Source organism: Glycine max, chromosome 10 (assembly GCF_000004515.6).
Source record: "Glycine max cultivar Williams 82 chromosome 10, Glycine_max_v4.0, whole genome shotgun sequence".
Lineage (NCBI taxonomy): Eukaryota > Viridiplantae > Streptophyta > Magnoliopsida > Fabales > Fabaceae > Glycine > Glycine max.
In genome coordinates, this window is record NC_038246.2 from 51,004,521 (window position 1) to 51,024,865 (window position 20,345).

The 20,345-nt window shown below is 30.6% G+C and overlaps 2 protein-coding genes and 1 long non-coding RNA gene across 5 annotated transcripts; 1 reads left to right on the forward strand and 2 right to left on the reverse strand.

The window, feature by feature from the left end:
* Positions 1–374: 374 nt before the first annotated feature.
* Positions 375–5,457, reverse strand: LOC100776335 (caffeoylshikimate esterase). Of its 3 annotated transcripts, XM_003536730.4 has the most exons (8): positions 5,191–5,457; positions 5,069–5,098; positions 4,559–4,588; positions 4,321–4,447; positions 4,066–4,212; positions 3,778–3,908; positions 1,275–1,412; positions 375–971 (listed from the first exon to the last, which is right to left on the reverse strand). In XM_003536730.4, exons 1-8 carry the CDS (start codon positions 5,191–5,193, stop codon positions 594–596), a joined length of 984 nt encoding a protein of 327 aa, XP_003536778.1. In that variant the 5' UTR covers positions 5,194–5,457; the 3' UTR covers positions 375–593. The 3 variants fall into 3 exon arrangements, with proteins under 3 accessions (XP_003536778.1, XP_014618928.1, XP_014618929.1); XM_014763442.3 differs by lacking the exons at positions 5,069–5,098; positions 5,191–5,457 and adding an exon at positions 4,698–5,048; XM_014763443.3 differs by lacking the exons at positions 5,069–5,098; positions 5,191–5,457 and adding an exon at positions 4,698–4,715 and having other exon boundaries at positions 4,321–4,435.
* Positions 5,458–11,493: 6,036 nt separating this feature from the next.
* On the forward strand, positions 11,494–12,917 carry LOC100305671 (uncharacterized). Its single transcript, NM_001248128.2, has 4 exons — positions 11,494–11,574; positions 11,668–11,803; positions 11,890–12,046; positions 12,675–12,917. Exons 1-4 carry the CDS (start codon positions 11,571–11,573, stop codon positions 12,747–12,749), a joined length of 372 nt encoding a protein of 123 aa, NP_001235057.1. The 5' UTR covers positions 11,494–11,570; the 3' UTR covers positions 12,750–12,917.
* Positions 12,918–17,803: 4,886 nt separating this feature from the next.
* Positions 17,804–19,862, reverse strand: LOC100815877 (uncharacterized). The gene is made up of 3 exons (XR_416579.3): positions 19,500–19,862; positions 19,018–19,236; positions 17,804–18,293 (listed from the first exon to the last, which is right to left on the reverse strand). It is a non-coding gene; the product is annotated as an uncharacterized lncRNA (long non-coding RNA).
* Between the last annotated feature and the right edge of the window lie 483 nt (positions 19,863–20,345).

The following is a 20,345-nucleotide window of genomic DNA, read 5'->3' on the forward strand; positions in this document are numbered from 1 at the left end:
CTTTTCTGATTAGCTAGTTCTTACGGGTCACACTTTTTTTTTTTTTTTTTAATTTTCATTTTGTTTAAGATCTGCAAAAGTAACTGAAAGGTGCAAGCAAGTCTTGTAATGATTTCTTGCTGATAAGGGTTACGAAAAATTCTTGCTGATAAAGGTGAGTTCTCGAAGTGACGACTCAAGCATTGGATGTACGACCATAAATTATCTGTAAAAATTATTGTATGGCCTTTATTTTGATGATGGTCAATCCTTTTGTAAATCACAGTCGAATTTTTTTTCTTATAAATAAAATAAGTTGGCTGTTTTGCAGCAATTCTTCTATTACAACATATTAGGTGTAATTACAAGTCAAATAAGGAATTGAGCCAATAATATAACCAAACCAGGTGTTCCTTTATAAATTAAATTCATCTGTACACGGGCATAGAAAAAAATACATAAAAATTATTTGTTCAGAACTTGGAGAGTAGACCAAATTGAGTTTCGGGATATACACGAGACGAGATTATATTATAACAATTCTTCTCACCTTAGCAGTCGATGTCGTGCACACTTGTTTTCCAAAGACCTCCAAGAAAGACAAATTTCTTTGGCTAGAGATCAGACTTGAACAAATGTTCGTGTTCTTCTTTTAGCTCTCTCTCCAATCGTGTATTTCCATAGCGAGATTTCTGGTCTATCCAACCAATAATATCGGAGAATACAATCTGCAAATTTTGTGGTGGCTCTCCATACAATAGACCGTGCCACATTTCTGGATACGACTTTAGTGTCTTATCTGAGCTTGCCGCCTCATCATATAGTTGTTTGCTAACTGCTTTATCAGTCACTTGATCTTCCTCACCATGTAAAACTATAAAGGGTAGTGAAACCTCATGCAGACTTTGCTCAATTTCTGTACTGACCCTCAGAAGTTCGTAGGCTGTTCTCAAACGAGGATTTCCTTTGTAGCAATACCGGTTGGCTCTAATCTGCACTACCACATTTGTTAGTTACTTAAATATCTTCTCTGTGCTATACTAATTTAGATATTTTAATGATCAATTCTTTCAAATAGTTGATAGTTAAATAAAATGACATTTGTCATTTGGAGTTACCCTTTACTCGACTAAGGAAATTACTTCGCATTCTTTTTTTTTTATTATAGGAATCGAAACAAACAAGTATACATAAACTTGAACAAATAAATGTAACTACATATGTCTCCTCGTGTATTTCAAAGTGATCCAGAATTAGCTATTATTAGTTTGTGGAATTAAAATCTGCTCAAATACCTCTTCTCTGACTTTAGGCACTTTAAAGGCGAGATCAATGATATCTGGGGTCGGAACTATTCTCCACGAGGGAAAAACTCTGCTAAGTGCACTCAATACACTAATCACCATTGTGTTGGGTTTCATTTCTTCTGCAATCTGCATAACATTTACAAATACTTTAATTACAAATTATTATGTATAACAATATGCTAATGGTCTTGAAAACCAATCAAAACATTATTTTTAATTGATTAACAGTATATAAACTTTTATACTGAGGATACATGTCATTCAACTATAAAATAAACATTAAGAATAATTATTCATTAAATTTAGGTAAAAGAGGGGAAAAAAATCATTCACTGTGGCAGTTGTATGGACACAATTAAATAAATTCAGCATTGACAAAAAGTAATATAAAATGAGTTTAGAGGACGCAAGTATTCTTGATTGAGAGAGATTTTTTCTAAATGTGGGTGTATTTTCAAAGTAAAAGTGCCTTAAGTAGTGATCATTTTTATAAAAAATAAATAAATTTTAAAGTTTATTATTTGTAAGGCTTGATGTTTTTATACCCATCAATTTTTATTTTTATTTTTGTAATTTTTTACGTCATTATGTTGACTCTGTTAAGTGGTTCTTAATAGAGAATGTAAAACCAAATAAAAAATACAAAATAAAAAAAAATACAGGAACCAAAAGCTAAATTTTTTTATTAGAAACGAAATGTAAAATTAAAAAAAAGGAATAATATATATATATATATATATATATATATATATATATATAAGTTTGCTTATAATTATATTTTATTTAAATTAAAATAACTTCTAATTATTTTTTTCAAATTATATAGTTTATGTTTAAAAAAAATATTCTTTTTTAACATATTTTTCATTATTGATTGAAATTTATGGAAAATCACATTTTTAATGAATGAGTATAACTTTTTATTTAAAGACTCTGTATTCTGATTTTGTAGTTTTCATGAAATTTAATGAATAAAAAATTATGTGTTAAAATTGATAAGCCACTTTTCTTTAGAGATAAGTCACTTTCAGGCCATGGCATTCTACATGTGACTATTATAACGGTTTAACTTTAGAAAATTCAACACCTAAATGGTCAGACGCCTTCCATGTCAAACGGATCCACTGATTTTTTTATGCACTGAATTATTTTGCTTTAACGAATCAACCAAGATATAATATATAAAAACAGCTCTACTTCATATATAAGCATGACGTAAGATTACGGTTTAAGAATAATTTCTAATATATATTTTTATATTGTCTAATAATTAAGTAAACAACTTTAAAATATTCAGTTATCAAAAGTTAAAACAAAAACTATATCATATATTTCTTGAGATAATTTTCCGGTTCTATATTAATTATAGAGAAAAAGTAATGATTGTTGATAATAAAATATTCATGCACTCAATTCAATAAAAAAAAAGGATTTTGATGCCTCATCTAGATAGAGTAATACACAACATAAGCACTTCATAAATCGTGACCCACGATAGTTTTCTTCATAAATCGTGATTGTCTCGCCAATAATTCTGTAAAACAAAAGGGTTTTGATGCCTATATTTTTTTATCTTTCTGTATCTCTTACGTGATTGAGTCGCAAACAATCAATATAGAATATCTCCTGATTACTTAAAAAAACATTGTGATGTAAGATAAACTTGAATATGTGTTTAAATTTAGCCAATTTTGAAGCAGTAAATGCAGTTGCAGATATGTACGTATATGACACGTTTGATTATGGTATTGCCAACTAAACCACAGCTTCATATGCCATTAGAAAAAGATTATCAACAATCACCGATAATTTATAAAAATATAAATTATGATTTGTTTCTTTTTTTAAAAAGATATATGCAGTTTAAAATAGACACGTTAGATTGTTAATAATATTATCACAAGATGGAAATAGACCATTTTAGATAACATGTTCAAAGACATGAATTTTATTGTTTGGGGGGAAGATAAAGACATGGATATAGAAGATGTGCACATGCCGAAGAAGAAAGAATATATTCTCTGAAACCATGTCAAAGAGATAAATAAAAAGAAAAGGAAAAAAAAAAAAACTACACGTCAATAATATCTACTTCATTTTCTCCAAACAAAAACATCTACTTAATTTGATTGGATCCAATTTTCTGGTACTGTGCATCACGGAACGCACCAATGATCAAACGTGTCCAGCTCACACCTTGAATGGCCCAATAGAAGAAAAAAAACGCGCCCAAAAAGGAGAAATAGAAAAGAGTGACGATGCAAGACTTTGATTTTCTTATGTAAAAAATATTTTAATAACTATGCAAAAATAAATCATGCTGTTAACCCGTCAAAAAATAAAATAAAAAACATACTATATATAAGTTTGTGATTGAATAATTATATTAAATTGTTTTTATAATCATTTATGATTGATTATGAAGAGTGCGTAACGTATGAAGCACGTGTGTTAATTTTTGTAGAAAGTAAAGTAGAGAAAGGAATGGAACCTTGCACATGGGTGCGACCAAAATTGCCCCATCCCAGTATTCTGGCTTTTTCCTATGCAAAAGTAAAGCCACAGCTCCTCCCATGGATTCCCCCATCAAGTACCTCATCTTTTTCTTGTTCTCTGCTTTTTCTGCAATTTTAATTATTTACAAATTCATCAAAATAATTTATCATATCAAACACTCACCAATAGACAAATAGGCAACGTCATGGGTTGGAAAATGTGTCCTTAGTGGCAAGCAACAAATTGAAATAAAATAGAGAGAGAAAGAAAAGAAGATGCTGACCACAAATTCTAGTGAAATGTTGGGAGCAATCGTCGATGACAAAATCAAAATTCATAACAAGGCCAGGAACCCCTTCTGATTTTCCATGCCCTTCATAATCAATCCCATACACTGCAAAACCCGCTTTTGCGAGCCTTGTTCCTGTGCCTGTTTCAATATTTCATATTCATATCACTTATCATCACAGTGAAAAATCTATTATATGCAATAATTTAATTAATTAACTACTTTTCAAAAGGTTAATTAATTAACTACTTTTCATTGTGATGCTGCATTCCATGGCGTAGCCATGGCACAGGAAGATTAACGCTTTTGGACTTCCATTCGCCGGAAGCCATCGGCATGCAAAAAGCTTCAAGCCTCGAGAATTCTGTACGTATTCCTTCAAAATTGTAGAAAATACGATGATTAATATATATTATAACCAAGTTAAGATTTTATTAGTTTTTCTTTACCCTTTGAATTAAGATAAGATATTGATGTTAATTGTTACCTCATCATATTTGATCTCAGCTTCACTCGCCTGCACACCATAACACAAAGAAAAACCAAAACAAAATTAATCACGAATCAAGATATATGATATTTATAATTATAGATAGATACACAGAGAGAGAAAGAGAGACAGAGACCATGAAGACTTGTTAAGGTTGAACTCCGAAGTTTGTTTCGGATGGGAGTATTTTTCTTATGAGAAGAGAGATGAGAAAAACAGAGTTGTTTGAAGAGTGAAGTGTGAGAGAGATTTTATTGCATGAAAAATAGGAAATGAAAACACACAGAGAAAGGCGTGTGTGATTCAATTCAATCAAACAACATTTCTACCTCTAGGCTGGTCCACTCACAAGTTCTTCTAGTCACATTGTTCACGTATTTTGATAACTAATACTTAGTTAAACGTTAAAACATACTAATTATCATAATTATATACCAATATTTTGATTTTCTTTTCTTTTCCTTTGAATTTGATTGAATAAGATAAGATATTGATGTTAGTTGTTACCTCTTCATATTCGAACTCAGCTTCAGTCGCCTGCACAGGGAAAAGCAAAAGAAAATTAATCACAAATTAGGATGTGATAATGATAATCATAAATATATAGATACATAGAGAAAGAGAGAGACCATGTAGAAGGGTGTATTTTGTGTTGAGAAGGATGAGAAAGGGAGAGGAAAAACAGAGTGTGAAAGGTGGGAGAGAGAGAGATTAGAAAATGAAAACACTTTAAGAGTGGGGATAAGGATGGCATTAGCTTCTCTTAATTTATATACTAGCGAGCCAGCGAGAGCCAGAGAGAGAGAGAGAGATTCAATGAAGCAACGTTTCTCCCTCCCTCTAGGCTTGGTCCACTCACGAATGCTTCTAAGATTGTTGACGTATTGATAATTAATATTCAGTTAATATATAACAATTACCATAATTGTTTTTGTTGATTATCGAGTTGGAAGAGAAGTACGTGTTAGGAATTGGTTTAATTTTTAATTCACAATTCATAGAAGATTTGGTAAACCCAAAGAAAAGTGGTTGAATGGATGAATAGAACAGGCAAAGAAGGTTGCATAGATTATATATTGTTGATCGACGTGCCTTTTTCTTGACTTGAATCTTGGCATGAGCTCAGGTTTTTGCGTATTGACAATCACAAGCAACTTGCCATTAGTTTATTCAACTTTTGTTCGCGGGGGCGTTTCTTTTGACTCCTCTGTGGCTACTATCAATTAAACACCCTCTAGAGAGTGGACTTTGAGACACCACTGATTAAAGAGTTTATCAATTTAATTTTTTTTGCAATATACTTAAAATAATTTTGAAGGATCCGGATTGAATGAGAGTGGACTTTATAATTTTGAAAGAGTTTACCAAATAATTTTGAAATTTTGTTACTTTATTTTTAAAATATACTTATATTGCTATTCAGTTATGAGTTGAATTAATATATGCGATACTTTTTTTAATTTTTATAATAACTATAATGAAAAACCAAAAAAGAAAATTTACAGGAATAAAAATGAAAAAAAGTCATAAACTGTAAGGATGTAAAATGCATTTGAATCTTTTTTTTTATACCAACATTACATAAAAATTAAACTCTTTTTTGTGTAAGAATAAATAACTATAATATTAATTATCATATTTTTAATTTTATTGTTAATCTATTTTTAAAATAATTTTATATATTTATCATAAATAAGATAGTATCATAATAATAAAAATAAAAAATATTTTTATTATAAATGTATACTATATTAATTCGTTACCTGATTCATATTTTTCCTTTTAAGTTATTTCCCTTTTTGGGTTCTGTTTTAACTTTTAATAGTTAGACTTTTAAAAAAATAATAAATGTTATTTTAAAAATTAAACACAAATAAATTTAATGTAAAAAAATAATTTTATATAATAATATATAAAAAATTTAATTCTAAATTATAATATGTACCAAAAACAGTTCTATATTGCAGTTAAATATTTAAATTATACTTCTTAATTTATATGTTGTCTTTTTAAGAGGACAAATAAAAGGAAAAGAATAAAATAAAATTCAAATTGTTCCTTTTTTAGGTTCATTTTAAACTTAAAAGTTAAAGCCGTGTATGAGAAGGATAAGAACGAGGAAAAGGTAAAGGGTAAGGGGCGTAGAGAAAAAAAAAATATCTTGTTGAGGTGTTCCGATAAGAATAGATTTAAAACGACTACTGAAAAAGTGAGAACTTTTTTTTTAAGACATCCGAAAAAGTGAGAACTATTCTCATTTGTTCCCGTTTGTTTTGACATTAATTCCAATCAGTTTTACAGATGAAAACATTGGTCACTACCATAGTACCACCAACTAACCAACCAGGTGTTGATGTTAAAAAATAAAAGTATACACTCTTTAACTAAAAAATAATTAACATTTTTCACTACCGAGTATTGGATTAATTAGAATTAAAAACACCACACCATTCCTTTAATTTTTGTTCCACCTAAAAAAGATTATTTCTTGAAGTAACCCATAGCCATGCATTAATTAAAATGGTTCATGTTCCGTTCACACTACACATTTTTTTTTTTTGAAGCTCGTTCACACTAGACATGTACATCACAGTCACGGTTTGCAATGAAGTAATGAACGTTCTCACGTTGCAATTATAAAAAAAGAAACCGGCAGCCATGTTAAATGTGTAAATAACTTTTTTATGCATTTAACACTTGCTGTACAGATACGATGATCACTTTTTATAAAAAAAAGAAAAATACGCGGATAAATTATTATTATTATTATTTGTACAATTTTTGTATTCATATACGCGTATCAGTTTTTATGAAGCTGAGTCAATTTTTTTAAAACAAATAGTTTTAAAATTAATTTGATTTTAAGTGTTTTCTATAAAGATTTTAAGTTATTAACAAACAAATCCTTAAATTGCAATATATTAAGAATGTATTTTGATATGTAATTTAATCAAACACTTATGCAATAAAAAATTATCACGTATAAATCAACTTTGACAATTTTTTTCTGCCAAATTTATTAAAATAAATAAATAAGTCATAAACAATTCTTAAATGAAAATATTTTTTTAAAGGTTCAATATTCTCTTCTTCATAAGAAGTAAGAACTTATCAATACATGTACATTGAGAGAAGTATTTGGTGGGTATATATTTATACAAAAGTAAAATTAACTAATGAGAAATTGTATATTGTGACAAACTATCAAGTGTCATGCAATAAAAGAAAATGTTATATAATATAATTTTATTGATTTTTATAATAATTATTTTAAAAATATTTTTAACATATTTGTAATTATTTGGTAATTAGTTGGCAATTAGTGTATAGAAATTAAATTTTAAATAAATGTAAATGATTAAGGTCAAAATATAAAAGAGATAGAAAAAATGTGACACAAAATAATAAAGGTAGATTTCTTTTAATCTCATACCTAATTAAAGCGTATAATACTAATAAAAAAAATAAGTAGAACCATTAGTAGTTGACTAAAAAAATATTTATTTAACTGTTTGATAAATAATTTTTTATTAGTTTCTAATGTTTTTAAAACGTTATTTGAAGTAACATTTTTACTTCTAATTTCAAATTTTTATATTTTTTATATTTAATATATTTGTCCATTTTCTTGATTATCATTTTTAAACAAATCATCATTTTATTTTTCTCTATTATTTTATACTTTTAAGTTACTTCATATTCAGGATTTACAATTTCATAAACTAGTTTTATGCTAGTTTTCTTTGACAAACATTTTAGCTAATTTTTAACTTTTTTTACTAGCTGAAAGATTTATTTGATTGTTTGATAAACAATTTTTTTTAGTAATTCCTTAGTAACTTTTAGCGGTTATTGAAATATTACTTCAAATAATATTTTTTAAAACACTAACTTATAATGTTTTTATATTTTTTATCCTTAATATATTTTTCAAATTTTCTACCTATCCTTTTTAAATAAATTATAATTTTATTATTTCACGGTCATTTTACACTTTTCAGTTACTTCGATGGTTAATTTTTATCAAATACTTATAATTTAAAAATAAGTTAATTTTTTAGTTTTTAATATAATTTTTAGATAATTTTATTAAATATAGCCTAAGCCACAAATCTCACAGCACTAAATCAAAGTGCACAAAAAAATTAATGTGTGCATAAAGTGGTAAAAAAATCAACAAAAAAATTATATAATGTTGACTTGAGTTTTTTTTGCCATAAAATAAATTACACACTATTTCATAGTGAGGATTCGCAATACATGTGATGGTTATAATTGACCACACTGAGACTGAGAATGAGTGATAAACAGTTAAAATATGTACAGTTTTCCTTGTAAGGGACGGCAGCATTGACCAAAGACATTGTTGTTGTCTATCAATGTGTCTTTATCTTTGAATTTGAATGGCTGAGTAAGTAGCCAGGCACGGATGATTCATATATGTCATGCTGCTTTTGCAATTTGCGTGACTACTTGTTCCATCTTCTTTGGACTGTTCTTTTTACAGCTTAGAACCACCAGATGTATGATATCATTGCCATCAACTTTCACCATCTAATCTAATCTCATAATGGGGGCAAGAGAGAAAAGTCACAATTTGCAATGAGGACAAATTTTGGAAAATGGAAATGTCAGGGATAATATCCTAAATAGTATGTATTAGTCTTTTAATTACATCTCCACACAAACGAAATTTCGTGTATATATATCTAAAAAAAATGACAATAGAGTTTTAGTTATATCACGGCACAAATGACAATTTATGCTTATTTTAAGTGAAATTACATTATGCTGGTTCAAGTGAAATTATGCTTTATGGTTGCATCTTTTGAGTAAGGCTCCATTTGGATTTTTTGAATGAAATAAATATAGGTATAGTGAGAAATCTCATTAAAAATAGTTAGTAAAGATTAATTATTGATAAAGTTATTTAACACACTCGTGATAAAAATATACATTTGAAAAAGTTAGATCGAGTTTAGGTTTCCGGTCTTCTAATAGTTCCTTTGGTTTGCAGTTTGAAATATCTCAAACGAAAAGTTACAAATTATTATTTCTTATTTTTGTGCTTTGAAATGTGAGAATGCGAACCGGTTTTCAAACCCAGCTTGTAGTACTTTATATTTTAGTTACCCTCCAATTACAACACCACACAATGCAAAATATGATCCAGTTTCCTCTCACAGCCAATAAAAACATTTGAGTCAGATTTAGAAGACAGCCATTTAGTCGCATACATAAAAATCCCAAAAATTAAAATATATGATATGATGCCGATTCGTGTTCCTCGAAGCCGTCGAGTTCGTTCTGTAGCTACTGTACTCTTCCTTCTATCCATAAATCACACTGTCACAGTAAAAAAAAGAAAACACATGCTACTTGTAAGATATCTGCTTTTTTTTATTCAAACTTATTTCATAGTTATTAATTTGAGATTTTTTTAAAATTATTTCTTCTAAAATAAATATTAACCAACCCGTATTAAATGTTGCCATGTACTTATTGCATTCATTTTAAAATTAAGAAAAATTCTAAACAGATTTTTCTTTAAAAATCAGTTTTAAACAAATTTGATTATTTTTTCTTATTTATTCAAAGTACTATTTCCACGTTATTCATTGTTTTGTAAAAATATCAAAATACAATAAAATTGAAAAATCTTAACTATTATATTTATAATGTTTTAAAGTACCAGGTAAATTTTATTTATTAAAAAGGAAAGATATTTTGAGCACGAGGAATTATTATGCAATATACTATTGTCATTATGTTCCTCTCTCAAATGTCTATGCATACAACTCAATATGTGACATGTCAAACAAAATCCAAGGAACTGAAACCCATAAAAACAAGGGAAAGAGATCATCACATTTGGTTGACTTTTATTTCAAGCCTGCTTCCTATTTGATTTTATTATTAGTTTACTTTTATTTTTTGACTGAATTATTAGTTTACTTTTCCCAGCCTTAAGCCTTAACTATTCATAGGAAAAAAAAAACTGTATGTTTAGAAACAGGTTAATGACACCTAAAAAAAAGAAGTTTAATGGATCTCAATTTGATTGTTATTTCATGAGCCCCATAATAATGGCCTTCGTAATATCAATTCTAAATCCAAGCAAAATATATATGTATTATTGTTCCTATGAAACCATTTGTATCCGTGAGTATTAGGAATTTAGGATCCGGATTCATGCATCTCTCCATTCAAAAAGTAAAAATAAAATAATTGTATCATTTTTTCTGATTTTTCTTAAATTGGTTAAATGTTAACTAATCATGTATTTCATTATAATTTGATGATTTGGAGTATGGTTTCCTATTTGATACATTTAAATTTCATATTCGAGTTGCAATTAAATCAATTTAATATGTTTATTATGTAAAACAATTTACACTTTTAATCAATAAAAAATAATTGTCAATATAAAGATTATAGAAGTCATTGTAAAAGTAAAAAAAGAGAACATTGGGTTGAATGATATTTTTTTATCAGGAAAAATTTAAGTGAGTTGAGTTTCAGAGTCTGATTAAGTAAAATCATATATCAAAACTCAAAGAATGATTACAAAAGTATTATAAATTATTCATCAACAATGTCCTCACATCGACAGCTAGAATTGAACTCACGTCCTTAACAACCTTTGTTGGTTTTGATTAAATGATACTGTAAAGTTGTTTCAAACTATTAGTACATAACCTATTTTTTCAATGAAAAAGGTATTAAAAAAAAAACGAAATAAGATGAGTATAAATAAAAAGAGAGGATACAAAAATGAATTCCCTTGGCAATTTGAAGTCGGCCAGAATTACTTGAAGTGGGCCTTATTTCCTAAATCCAACCCAAGGAAAAAAAAACCTAGGCGCTGTTCAAACCTGGCCGAACCCGAAACATCACTCTATATAAATAAAAAAAACCTAAAACAGAGGTTCGTCCCTCTTACTAACACTAGGGTTTACAGAGAAGCGAAGAGGCGCAGCCGTAGCAGTAACTCGTGGAATTGCTAGCAATGGGTAATTTCCCGAACCATTATTATTGTTTCTGTGTTCGTTGGTTCGTTTTTGGTTTGGATTGGTTGTTTGATTGTTTGTGTTTGTGTTGTGCAGCGAGGATCAAGGTTTACGAGCTGAGGCAGAAGACGAAGGCTGATCTGTTGAATCAGCTGAAGGACCTCAAGGCCGAGCTTGCCTTGCTTCGTGTTGCTAAGGTCACCGGCGGTGCACCTAACAAGCTCTCTAAGATGTAATAATCTTAATCTAATAATTCCTCGTTTCTCTTTTGCCTTTGAGGTTTGTGTTTATGTGTTATTTTGAAATTGAGGTTTGCAGCAAGGTGGTGAGGTTGAACATTGCCCAGGTTTTGACGGTGATTTCTCAGAAGCAGAAGGCCGCGTTGAGGGATGCCTACAAGAACAAGAAGTACTTGCCTCTCGATCTCCGCCCTAAGAAGACCAGGGCCATTCGCAGGAGGCTTACTAAGCACCAGGTTTATATGTGCTACCCTTCTTGTTATTCCTTTTAAATATATGTTTTTCATTCATTTTATCATTATTTTCATTGCTGTTATTCCTCTTTATTTTAGTGTAATGCCTTGAATGTGTGATCTTTTGCTGCTCCAGACCAACTTCTATTGGTTTTTTAAGTTATCTATTATGCTAGTACCGTTTTCTATGCTTGTGTTTGTGTTTTAAGTTATGCTTATTTCTTGTTCAAATTCCAATTTAATATCCCCGAGTGCCCTTTTCCACTGTTTGGTTAGAGGGGAGGGGGTGGGATGGGACTAAAATACCTTCCATCTAATATTTCGTGGGGTTTGTTTTGCATCCTTCCCCTCATTTGACGCAAATAGTAATTATTATGTACCTTGGCAGTTTCTAAATACTAATTTCATTGCAATTATACCCCTAGTCTTGTTCCAGGAATACCATTTAGTTTACCTGGACCTGTTTGAATGACCTTAGTTAATATTGTCTTTTCTTTGTTAAATTCAATACGATCTTCATAAACTTGTCTTCCATTTAGATTGGTATGATTGTAGGATGCCTTATTCTTTTGTAATTGTTTTGCTCATGATATTTGTTGCTCATGAGATTTTTCATTTCTTGTTCATGCAGGCATCATTGAAGACAGAGAGGGAGAAGAAGAAAGAGTTATATTTCCCACTGAGGAAATATGCTATCAAGGTGTAACTTTAGAGCAATCTTATCTGTTAATTGGACATTTACCTCCTTTATACTCGCCAAGTTTTGATAAATCTCGTTTTGTAGTTTAATGTTGGAGTTATTGCTGATTGGCTGTGTTAAATTTCATGTCTTTTATATACCTGGGGTTTCTTGAAGCTACCAGGATTTATTTATGGGTATCGTTAGTTTCCGTTCAATATTGATGAATGCGTTACATTTTTGCCATTTGTTTTTTTTATCAACATTTCCATCTGCATATATTTTGGTACAATGTCTCCACATGTGCCCTTTTACAATACTAACAAATCGTGCCGTACCAGGCAGCTTCATATACTTATTTTCAGGAATCTTTATTCGGTTAATTGAAGCAAAAATGGAGTTCGAAGTAGGAAGTCTCCTTTTCCTATTTTTCTTTAATACGCCTATTCTCTTTAGTATTTACTGTCTACGAGTCTGTTGATGATTAACTAACGCAATAGTTCAGGTAAATGACGTCAACTAATGATATTCAACTTTTATGCCTTTTATATGCGTTAATGTGCAACAATCTACAATTTAATGACTTGTACGGTTGATTTTAACAAAATTCTTTCTTGATGGTGAAGAGAAAACTGTCAGATGTCAATATAGCCAAAGTTTGTTTCTTTTTCAAAGAGTTATTGAATTTTTTTTGTCAAAAGGAATTGTAACCTTAGTAAAGAGAAAAAGAAACAATGAAACAGGAAGTTTCATCTCCTTATTTAAAACATTTTTGCACAATTCGTAGTGGTGAAAATGAGCTAATGTTTAAGCCTGACTTGATTACCCAAGTTTTTAAAATAATTTGATCATTTTAAGAGCTTGACCTGACTTGAAATTAATTGAAAATGTTTGAGGTATAGTTTATTAAACGAAGTTGGCACGTGACTTTTGGTCTTTAACATTTTAATTTTATTTTTGTACATTAAGTTAAAAAAAGTATTTTGATTTTTTATGTTTTAAAAATTATCATTTTTGTATTTCCTTTTTCTTTTTGGTTTAAAATGTGTAAGGTATAATCAGATCCTCCCCCTGTGCCCGTCGTCCGCATGTAAGGTACAACAAGATCTGTTTTGCTTGCGCCGCGAAGGTCGATGGCAAGGACGCTCTCATCGCGCGCGTTTGCAACCAGCAGCAGACCTACAAACAGAATTGAAAGCCAGACATTTGAAAATTGAGCCATTGGATCTTAGTTGGAGAAAAAGCACCCAATCTAGGAGGGTGTGGGGTGATTCGGCTTTGTGTTTTGTGTAATAAAATGAAACTAAAATAAAATTTAATGGATAAAAAATGACATTAAGTCAACAAAGTTAGAATCATACCTCTAAATATGTTGATAAGTTTTTAAACTGATTAGTAAAAAAAAAAATACTATAGTAAAGTCTTTAAACTGATTAATAAGTATATATCAAAATACTAATAAAATTATCATCTTTGCTATATTATTTGTATTTTTTTTTCTTGTTAAGGTTACAGTTCCTTTAAAATGTTCTTAAGCCTTGTTTTTTGTTCCTTTTCTTAACTAAATAAAATATGTTTAAGCTGACTTGTGCTTGATTTAGTTAAAGTTATAAGCTTCAAATGAGTAACTCATGTAGTTAAAGTGTATAAGTTAACATTGAGAAGTCTCAAATGACAGTTGAACTTAATGGCACAACTTATGAATTAGTCCTATACCAAACATACACATACACTAAGAATGTTAAGTTGTTTAGTATTTTTTGTTTCAAAGTTCACTTAGTCTCGTTCATATTAAGAATGAGCCAGATATCCTTATTATCATGGCATGATGGATTTCTTTTCACCATTCTTGCTGGTAACATATTACCCAAGAATTCACCTTGACCAGGATCCTACTTCCATAATCCATATTCTACAGATTCATTGTTAGGCTGCTCGCCCTTGTATTCGAGATTAAGGGAATCTCCGTTAAGCAAAGAAAGCAAGAAAGAGAGAATACTGAATATATTTTTGCCTACAAAGGGAATTATTTATAGCCAATGATTGCACTACATGATAACTACTACTATCCACTACATGATAACTACTTCTATCCACTACATTAACTACTTCTAGTATGATAACTACCCCTATGACAGGTTTCCATGACAGAGCATCTTCTTCCTAACATTCTTTAGCCCATCAAAAACACCTTGTCCTCAAGGTTTTAGGTGCAGAAAACAGAACCTGAATCCCAAATGAAAGTAGGTGTAGGAATTAGTGCTCGAAGATGGGCGGAGACAGAGCACTTTGGCAGCAACGAGAATGGTGAAGAGGAGGAGGAAAGGGTGGTGGAGATTTGTGTCCCTGACCGTGGTGGCACACACAACAGAAAGGGAGAAGCGGATGTCGAAGGGAAGGATGTCGCGGGGTTTGTGTGGGACCAGTTATTAGCAGTCGGGAGAGGGTCGGAGGAGAGTGTGTGGTGCTTGCTTGTTAACGGGAAGGTGGGAAGTTGCCATGGGAAGGGGAGGCAACGTTGTTTCTGCTGTTGGTTGAGGCGACGTGGTTTCTGCTGTTGGTGGATGCGGCGTGGTTTCTGCTGTTGGTGGTGGCTTAGCAGAGGAAGAAGATAGGTTGGTTACCTTGGGAAGTAGAGGCGGCAGGTGACTTCGCAGAGGCAGAAGATAGAGAGGGTTGTCTGGGTACCATGGTATGCAATATCCAGAGAATGGCATCAAGTTTGGAAGCCATGGAAGTTTGGGCTGCAGCGAGTTTGGCCGTGACAGCCTCGAGGTGGTCCACCTAGGCGACGAAAAGTTCGATGTATGCCATTGAAGAGCGGCAGGTCGGACCAATTGTTAGGTTGTTCGCCCTTGTATTCGAGATCAAGGGAATCTTCGTTAAGCAAAGAAAGCAAGAAAGAGATATTACTGAATATATTTTTGCGTGCTTTATTTAATACAGAAGGAATTATTTATAGCCGATGATTGCATTACATGATAACTACTACTATCCACTACATGATAACTACTTCTATTCACTACATTAACTACTTTTAGAATGATAACTACCTCTATGACAGGTTTCTATGGCAAAGCATCTTCTTCCTAACATGGCACTGTTCAGTTCACCTAGCATGGTTCATATTGGTTCTTTTATGCAAGCTTGATAGCAAAGCTGGGCTCTACAAAGATGTGTCAGTGGCATATCCATTCTTTGACAACAATCTTCGTTTCATTGTTGAGTGTTCCTACAACCAATTTAATATGCTTCATGAATAAGAATTAGTTACTCAGACGTGTTGAGTGTAAACTTATGTGATTCAAACTGAATGCGTGACTTGGACAAAGGTTCTCTCAGTTTTACCAGAGGAAATCCCTAGAAAATATTGAGAGAACTTTCCATCAATTCCATGGACACTCAAAATTGAAAAATAAAAATAAAAATATATCTTACATGGATTAAAATTAAAAAAATATAAATTTATAAAAATTGAAAATTAAAAAAATAAGCTTGCAGGAACCAAAAGTAAAAAAATATTAACTTATAAAGTCTAAAAACATATCTAAGTCTAAAACAAATTGAATTTTTTATGTAAATTAAAATTAACTTATTCACTTAACAATTTTTATTTAACTTTTTTTAAAAGTTGAGGTATATAGATTAATTTTAGTTTATGTAGAAACTCGTATTTTTTTTCTATTATAAGTATTTAAGGAGAAGTTTATCCCATAAGCTTTGTAAAAGTAAATAACAATATATGTTCATCTCATTAACTTAGTAAAATAAAATGTCAATTTATGTAATCTAACAAGCGGGCCTAAAGTCCAGTAGGAAACTTAATGCTACTTTAGCCGTAGTCCAAGCATGATGACACTTTAGTCGTAGTCGATACATAATCAATCAGTATGACTCATATGAATTACGTAATTTATATAATTTTTTTGAATTACATAATTCATATGAGTTAATCCGTATGACTCATATGGATCACATAGTCCGTATTAGTTATACGGATTATGTAATCCGTAAAAATAAAAAATACTTAAAGATATTTTTGAAATTTTATTTTAATGATGGGTGCACAAACAATATGACTTGATGCATCTAGCAAAGCCTTTGCACTGGTAGTCTTTCTAAATCGTGTTCTTGTCCATTTGCATGTGAACTCCATGGGGAACTCTCGTTCTTGGTCCAAATTCTTTCTATGCGAACTTGATGAGGAACATTTTTTACTAACTAAAAGTATATTTGACCAATATAAAGTGTTTGGTAGCTACTATTATTTCAGGCTTAAATATATACTCCCTCAAATTTGGGGTAAGTTTATTTTTAGTCTAAATTAAAAATAAATATTTTTAGTCCTGTAATTTTAAAAAAGTTTGTTTTAGTCCATTTGCTTAAATGTCGTTAGAAATTTTGCTTATGTGACTTGACTAACAAATTACAAGTCACTTACATGCTGACTCACTTTGATTTCACATTCTTATTATCAAACACTTTATCACATGTACATACTTTTCTTTCAAAGTATTCATTTTAACGACCTATGAAACAACTTTTTTTTTTAGATTACAGGACTAAAAAAAGTTAATTTTAAATTTAAAGGATGAAAAAAAAATATTCTAGCCGGTATTTAACGAGCTTATGGCATCTTAAAATCACTTTTCATATAACATTTGATCTTATAAATTTTCAACTTTTTTATTCTTAATATCTTATTACAGTTTATTCTCTCCTATTCTAGCGTTTAAAAACTTTTAATGCTCACTCTTATTAAATATTATTTCTTTATAATTTAAAATTAATATAAGTTTACATGAACTCATTTCATTTCATAAAAATATTTTAAAATGAGAATAAAATTAAAATACTCATTATCCTGATTTTTAAGATGTTACTTATTTGAATAGGCACCCCCAAATTTCAAGTCATGACCTCGTAATTTATTTTACAATCAATTAGTTAGCTAGAGTTTCAATTTCTAACTAATTTTGTGTGCTTTCAACTAGACAAACACGCTTTTAATGTATCGTTTTCAAATCATCAACTCAGATAAAGTGACCTTATTGCTAAAATAAAAGTATTAAAAAAAGGCTTGCCAGACCTCAGAAGTTAGCTACATATTTCAAACTTGAATAACCTCTGACAATGGAAATTATGATTGGGGACAGATATAAATACGAAAATGGAAAAGTGTCAGAACCAAAAAATTGACTATGTTTACAGAATACAATGAATATGCTGCTAGTGCAACTCGAATTAAAATAGCGGACAAAGTTTCTTAAATGTGCTTGATGTAATGTCAATGGTTCCCACATAAACCAGAAGGTGTAGTCCTGCAATGCAATGAACCTTATTGAGGGACCATATGATCTACTGGTCTACAAATGGATTGCCAACCTGTACATAACTTGAGGACCTCTCTGAGAGAATGTGCAGCTACTTCCATAGTCCATGTTTGGTAATATTCGCTGGGATGAAACATGACATTTCTCTGTTTTCTGTTAGCAAGCATGGCTCAGCACCATTCAGAAACATGTCTCCTGATATTATGAAGCCAGAATTCTGCTCTTCCTTATCTGCCGCCTATGGAAACATTTTTATAACAACCATTAGTAGCCATTGGTGGAGGATAGAGTAAAAACTAATTTGAATATTTGAGATATAGCCTTATCACTTAACTCTGTATTTGCCAAAACAAATATATATAACCAAATTGAAGATTTCAAGAAGCACGTCTAGTTATTTACATATCCGGACTTGAGCCATAACTAAGAAGCATATTCATGACTCAAAAACTGAGACGTGTAAGTTGTAAGGGAAGAATCCTACTAAAAGTGACTAATCAGATTTTTCGACAGAAATTAGTTATAAAAAAACCGGTGAATACTCTGTATCAATAAATGCTAACAAAAAAGAAAATAGAGTTTCACCTCATATATAATGCTAACTTTAAATGTCAACCTTTATTGCGTTACTCATTGAGATGAAACTCTAATCTGAATTGAAGAACTCTGAAAACAGTAACACCTAAGGAATTGCATTTTAGTATTGTTCTCAGATTAAATTTTAGAACAAGATAGGCCATGAGCTGATGAACCTAATCAATTACAATAAAAAGAAGAAAATTATTTTGCCTTTTCAGTTTAAAATTCAAAAGTCTTTTTCTTAGTTTCCGCTTCATATACGTTACACTGAGAGTATATCTGTAAAATGATTTTCAAGAAATCAATTACTCTCTCAAATCTTGCACATCAGTTAGAATGTAAAGAAAAATTAAAAAGTCCAAGGATGATAGCAGCACACGCACCTGAGATTCCACACTAGCACAGACAGCATATATCCCCCAGTTTCTGGTGTAATTGTTGTACAGATGAACTTTTCCAAATCTCACGCAAGGTTGTCGTTGCCTTGTTCCATCAAAGAAACAATGGTGAATGGTCACCCGGATGCATCTATCACCAATGTGACTATGTGAGTTGGGTCAGGTCCAATGAGCATGGTCTTGTCATGCTGCCCAAAGCAACACCTGGTGATAAAGTAAGTAATCTCAATATGTGTTTGGGAATCCACCAGTGATCCACATTTCACTAAATTATCACGTCAAAACACACTAAAAGCAAATAATTGCATCAGAGTTGTGTGGATGGGGGATCCAAACATACCGTAAGTCATTGATGAAAATTGAAAAAATGAATTATTGATATAGTATAACAAATTATGAATGTAATGGAAAATCAAGCAATAATTTTGTCATCAAGAACTGAGATTGCATACTTTACCCTTGCTCACCTAATAGGAATGGAATATGTGAGAAACCACAATTGTAATTCAATTGAAAATGGAGAAAATAAGGCGACCTAGATACGGTGATATCGGTGCTTTGTCTTGTAATGTCTATGAGGCCATCATCCTAATCACGAAGGGTGCATCGATCAATCCATATATGCCTAGAATTAGGTTTGATTTGAATGCCATCGACATCATGAGCCCTACCACCCTCAAACTCAGGGTTGCATACGATTATGTGTTCACATTCCTTCAGCCTTAGTTTGTAGTTTTTTTGGTACATCTTCTCGACAATGGAGCTGAGGAGCTAGTTGGTGATGGAGCCAAATAAAGGAAGGTGATGTTAACGCTGATGAAAGGATGTTAAAATCTATGTGATTAATAGCATGTTTGGATTTGCGTTCATTCTTCATATATAAGCACGTCCAGGCTAATGCTCCAAAGTGTAACTTTCTTCAAAGACTTGAAATGACATGATTTTTCTTTGAGGGGCATTAAGTGATTTAGAATTCAATCCTTGTACAGTATATTTCATTTGCAACTTGCGTGACAAAATGATCCAGCTAGGAATACTAAGATTTAAGATAATTGGTTTATGGCATATTTTATAAAATTATCAAGTCGATGTATATTATTGTTATTAGAGTTTAATAATATTAATCAATTAATTATTATAAAATTAAGTATATTTTTAATTAGACATGTCATTGCAAAATATATTTATGCTTTCAAGTGCATATATTATTAATTGTTGTTGTTATATCTTATATCAAATGGATGTAATTCAGATAGTTGAAATGATATATGTTTAGTTCATATATATCAAGAAGACAAAAGTTTGAGTTGTTT

Bases quoted from the DNA above. Each gene is read 5' to 3' on its own strand.
- LOC100776335 (XM_003536730.4), bottom strand. The intron at 4,589-5,068 runs GTAACAACTAAC...TATGGTGTGCAG, and splicing joins CTGAGTTCGAATATGAAGAG to GCGAGTGAAGCTGAGATCAA. The intron at 4,448-4,558 runs GTAACAATTAAC...ACAATTTTGAAG, and splicing joins CTGAGATCAAATATGATGAG to GAATACGTACAGAATTCTCG.
- LOC100305671 (NM_001248128.2), top strand. The intron at 11,804-11,889 runs GTAATAATCTTA...TGAGGTTTGCAG, and splicing joins CCTAACAAGCTCTCTAAGAT to CAAGGTGGTGAGGTTGAACA. The intron at 12,047-12,674 runs GTTTATATGTGC...TTGTTCATGCAG, and splicing joins GGAGGCTTACTAAGCACCAG to GCATCATTGAAGACAGAGAG.